This window comes from Gnatocerus cornutus, chromosome 2 (assembly GCF_029298725.1).
Source record: "Gnatocerus cornutus isolate USDA-ARS CGAHR chromosome 2, icGnaCorn1.1, whole genome shotgun sequence".
Taxonomy (NCBI): Eukaryota; Metazoa; Arthropoda; class Insecta; order Coleoptera; family Tenebrionidae; genus Gnatocerus; species Gnatocerus cornutus.
Window position 1 is genome coordinate 17,912,262 of NC_142234.1, and position 5,074 is coordinate 17,917,335.

The 5,074-nt window shown below is 35.2% G+C and overlaps 1 protein-coding gene across 3 annotated transcripts; it reads right to left on the reverse strand.

Annotated features, from left to right (window-relative positions):
- Positions 1–246: 246 nt before the first annotated feature.
- LOC148179656 (uncharacterized) lies at positions 247–3,990 on the reverse strand. 3 transcript variants are annotated; one of them, XM_088030953.1, is made up of 6 exons: positions 3,852–3,990; positions 1,517–1,983; positions 1,109–1,467; positions 681–1,044; positions 462–631; positions 247–405 (listed from the first exon to the last, which is right to left on the reverse strand). In XM_088030953.1, the coding sequence occupies exons 2-6, from the start codon at positions 1,980–1,982 to the stop codon at positions 301–303; spliced, it is 1,464 nt and encodes a 487-aa protein (XP_087887079.1). In that variant the 5' UTR covers position 1,983; positions 3,852–3,990; the 3' UTR covers positions 247–300. The 3 variants fall into 3 exon arrangements, with proteins under 3 accessions (XP_087887079.1, XP_087887080.1, XP_087887081.1); XM_088030954.1 differs by having other exon boundaries at positions 1,517–1,994; XM_088030955.1 differs by lacking the exon at positions 3,852–3,990 and having other exon boundaries at positions 1,517–1,567; positions 1,625–2,375.
- Positions 3,991–5,074: the final 1,084 nt, after the last annotated feature.

Genomic DNA, 5,074 nt, shown 5'->3' on the forward strand with positions numbered 1-5,074 from the left:
AAGTTTAATAGCCTGTCTGACTGTTAAATTTATTTTTAATGGTTTCGAAAGTTTTAATTTAAAAGTTTGCTTCACTAGTCTTAACAAAAACTCTGAAAACGCGGTTACCCATTTCTTGTTTAATGAATAAAGAAGTTTTCTAGGATCTTTACTTCTATTAAAAGTTAATTTTAGTTACTAAAAAGCTCTGATTTTAGGTGTGCTTTAAACTTCTTCGCTAAGCAAAAAAACGCAGAATCCGAAATGATGAGTTTTATTCAATAAATATAATTCTTTATATACAAAACATGGACACTTAAATCACACTTTATTCGAGCTTAGCATGGTCTGAATCGAAGGAGACAATCTCGTTAGCAAATTCTCGAAAGAATCTGCTTCTTTATTTGCTGATTCCAATTGCGCGGTCTAAAAATAATTAATAAAATAATTAAATTTGAACTCATTTCACCCGATTTGTTTACCTGGAACTCCCTCAGCATGTCATCTCGCGACTCTTGAGTCATCCCCGCAAGTTTGGCATCTCCGCACGGTGTTTCTTTAATAACATTAATCCCGGACTCTGCACCAATAGACGATATTGTTGTGTCCCCAATTTCCAAAAAGACGTGGTCTGTCATCCCATCAAATTGATCTATACAAAAGCAATACAATAAAACGAATAAATAACAAAAAGAACCAACCGGGGATGGACCTCATAGAATTGACGCGTTCCAAAGTATCATTATTCAATTTCTTCAACTGCTTGTTAACTTGTTCTTGGATCTTGCACATTTCATCTTGAATTTCCTTGATTTCTTTATCTCTGACTGCTAACAACGTTACGAATTTCTCTTTTTCCATTTTAAGAAGCGTCATATCGTATTCTAAGCGAGAGCACTTTTCGTCTGAATCACTTTTTTGTGTCTGTAGTTCTTCTATTAGTTTTTTTAGATGATTAAGTGTGGGATTGTCGTGGACTTCTTGCGAGGTGATATTCAGTTGGTGATGGAGGCGTTGTTTTTCTTCCTGTAGCTGTTTTATTTTCGCGACGGAGATGTCGTCGTTCTATTTATATATAACAAAACAAAAAATTATATATTTTTAGTGGATTAGTTACATAATTACGTACTAATTGGTTTTCCAAATTTTTCATTTTTTTGTGCATGAACTCAATTTGGTCCCTAGCCTCCTCCAAGTCCTTTTCGGTCAATTCTTTCTCATGTTGTAAGTTGGCACAAACTACCTCCAGTTGTTTACAACTAGCTTCCAACCTGTATGTGTTTTCTTCCATTATTTTCTGAAACCGTTCAGTATCCTCTTGATACAATGTTGGCGGAGTCTGACATGTTTTTGTTTTGTACAATCCAGAATTGTCCTGAAATTGATGTGTATTGTCTCCAGGAGAGTTAGTTGCTTCTGCAACTTCAGGGGGGACACGTTTTAAAGCTTCTTGGATATCAGAGACCATTTGTAAAACTTCTCCTTCATCTTTAAATGACCAAATTAATGTATGGGATCAGAGGTACTATCAACTTACCTGGCACAACATTTCGTAACCTTATAGCGAGTTCTTTTGACAAAAAATTAACTGTTCTCAAAGGATCAAAATTACTAAAATTAGACATTTTTTCTCTACTTTTATTACTGTGTAAGAGCTCTCCCCACACTTCTCTCGGGTTACTGTCCGATCTAGACCGCGATCTAGGCCTGCGTTTGGCACTTTTTGGCGCTTCTTTCACATTATTACCATTTATGTGCTCTTTTTGAATGTTATTAACCATTTGTGCTGTAATTTTTTGAATGGGACTTTGTTGTCTTACAGTGGGTTTGGGTTTAGGGCGCTGAGGTTGTGAAGTCTGCTTTGTCCCTGGTTTATCTTGGTTCAAACGGGGCCCTGGGGCTCTTGTAACTGAGTTAGAGGCTTCTTGCTTCAACATCTTACTCATATATTTTTTACACGGAAATGGCTCACTGTTTGTTGTTGGTTTGAACCTGTTACTCATTCTGTAAATTCACTACTTCAATTTATACAAAATCAAAAAGATAACGTGAATTTTAATTCAAATGTGACATTGGAGGTTAGAAACTTGTTTTTGTTGAAGTCAGAGCCCGCCAAGTTGTACGCATGCGTCGTGGAATAAAAGAATTGCAGGTTACTGATTTACCTGGTTACTTAAAAGATTTGTTGGTTGCCTATACGACAAATAGGACTGCCAAATTGTTTACTAAAAAAAAATTTGATGGCCCTTGGAAGTCGGTGGACCTCGCATTTTTTGTAGACTAAGTTTTTCTGTGTTTTTTTTGCTTTACAACGTAACGAATAAGAAATCCTAAATCCAAGGACACGAAAAAGCGAGGTCTATTGACTTTCCAGGGTCAGTTGGAAATAATTTCTAAAATTTTTCTAAAATTTTTCTAAAATTCTAAAATTTGTCTCTACACTTCGGTAGACTTAATAATCTACTCAAAATTAGTAACTTTTCCAAATTTCATAGGTGTAGTACTAAAATTGTCACAATTACGAATTTTCGTAAAGAATGACAAAAATTTTTGCCTCTCTCTTAATAAATAAAACTTTTTAAAATTTGTGTTTTTTGCTATACAAATTTGCAATTTGGCAGAATTAATATACAAATTAGAAATAGAAACTTTTCCAAATTTGATAGCTGTAGCACTAAAATTACTAAAATTACAAATTTTACTGATGGATGCCAAAAATTTTTGCTTTGTCTTAAAAATTAAAAATTCTAAATTTTGTGTTTTTTGCTCTACATTTTTGCAATTTTGTAGAATTAATGCACGACTTAAAATTAGTAACTCCCCTAATTTTATAGCTGTAGCATTAAAATTACGAAAATTACGAATTTTGGTGAAGAATTTTAGAATTTTTGCTTTTTCTTAAAAATAATTTTTTTTAAAATTTGTGTTTTGCTCTACACTTATGCAAATTTGTTAGAGTTAATACACAACTCCAAACTAGTAACTTTTTCAAATTTCATGGCCGTAGCATTAAAATTACCAAATTACGAATTTTGATTATAGATTTCGAAAGTTCTTAACATAATTTTTGTTTGAATTTTAATCATTTTCTGTACAATTTTGCAATCTAGCAAAGTTAACAAACAATTTATTAAAATAGGAGTATTTTACCAAATTTGTTTTACCAACTTGTTTTTGTACCAAGGCGCCCACACTGGGAAAAGATAAGTAACATTATTTCCTGTTCTTCGTTACGGACGGGAAACACAGATACACGCTATTTTTGTCTCACAACTATCTTTAGATACCGTAGTAACACTTTTGTAACTATTTCAGCTGTTTATGAAATGACCAGACCAAACTTTACTATATTCTGATTTGCAGATAAAAATCTGTTCAACATAAATGCGATAATTAATTTAGTTTTTCAGTTTAATTTAAACGAGGGGATAGTTAAGTTAATTAAAAGTCGCTTTGGATTGGCGTCATTTCCCTTGAATGTTTGTTTAGGTCAATAAATGTACATGAAGAGATCTGCACTATTAGACCAAAGATTTATTAAACTAACAAGCAACTTAACTGGATTATTAGTATTTTCTCATACTTTTACTTTACTTTATATCATTAGTTGTCGAAATTAGAAAATTTGATGAGCGAAGCAGTGGCCGGAACAATTTTTTAATAATGGTGGATGCGCCGGGTCGTTTCCACCGAAATTTCAAAGCGCGATGTTAGAGATCTTGAGATAATAAAAGGACATCGTGTATTTTTACTTTGTTTGTGTTCTGGAAATATTCCGGGCCTACGTGAAACGATAACTTTGTTGACAAACACGTCGTGTGTTGGAATTTCTAGTGATTTAGTGTTATAATTGTGTTTTAGTAAACTCTTACTTTCTAATCCCGTTCAGGGCTTCTCTGTATCCATTTCGCTGTCCGTCGGCCGCCGCCGCCGTCCCCACGTTGCACTTGTTCAATATGCGGCGTTCGCTATTATCGGAGCCCGGCCAGAGTGCCGACGCCCATCGCCGTCGGAAGCTGACGTCACGAGAGTTGCGCGCGTGTCCATGGCAACCTCTACGTCACCGTCGGGCGCGGGAGCAGTTAATGGTCCAGATTTATCCCGGTTACCCCACATCCGGACCCGTTACGGCTTTACTTTAGTTTACACCCTGCTGGATATCTTACAAAGGGACGCCGCTCCATTTTTATTGTTCCATTATTATTGTTTTAGCTGCGTACTTTTCAGATGATATTTTTTATACTTTTTTATCTCGTTCCCCATATCGAAGTCGAAGTGGCGAAATGAACAAATAGAAAAATGGGGATTTTCATTTCACGAACAAAAGCCCTCGACAACACTAAATTTCTCTCGACGATATTGCTGCTTTATTTGTTGCATGCTTTCATATATAAATTGCCCGCATTTTCGCTCAGGTGCCGGAAAATTCCAACTTCAATTACAGAAATATCGCCACGCTTGCATCGGCGGTAAAGAATTCGACGCTACTGATAAAACCCCCTTTTTGACGCAGAGGCCTACATGTATAAATTTCACCAAATGTTGCACAGATGATAACGACTTTATTAGGCGAAACTTCACTCTCATACGTACAGACTATCAGTCTTGTTACGTGATTTCCAAATAGCTGCGGCAACTAATCACACTACATTACCCTGTGCTCTACGTATGTGCTATAATAAATTGTACTCAATTTAATAGACAAATAAGTTATTCATCAATCTAAATTTATTAGGCCGTAATTTCCCTCCACGAGTCATGCGTGTATGATCGTTTATCAGCTGAACGAGGAGTCATAAGATCGTCAAAAAAAGCTCAATTTTATTCGTTTTTAGTTTGATTAAAACGATCAACAGATAGCTAAATAGTTCAGTTTCAAACGGGCGTTCCTATTTTGAAAAAGTATGTAACATAGCAATTTTATAGCTTGTCGCACAAAGCTTTCTCCCTGTTGGAATGACTCATTGGCCACATTAAACCACCGATAATAGATATACGGGCATTTTGACCATGTCAAATGGTGGAATTTATACGGAATCCTTAACACGATGCTTTCTAGAGTATCATTTATTTTGGCGTTTTGATAGAGTCATTT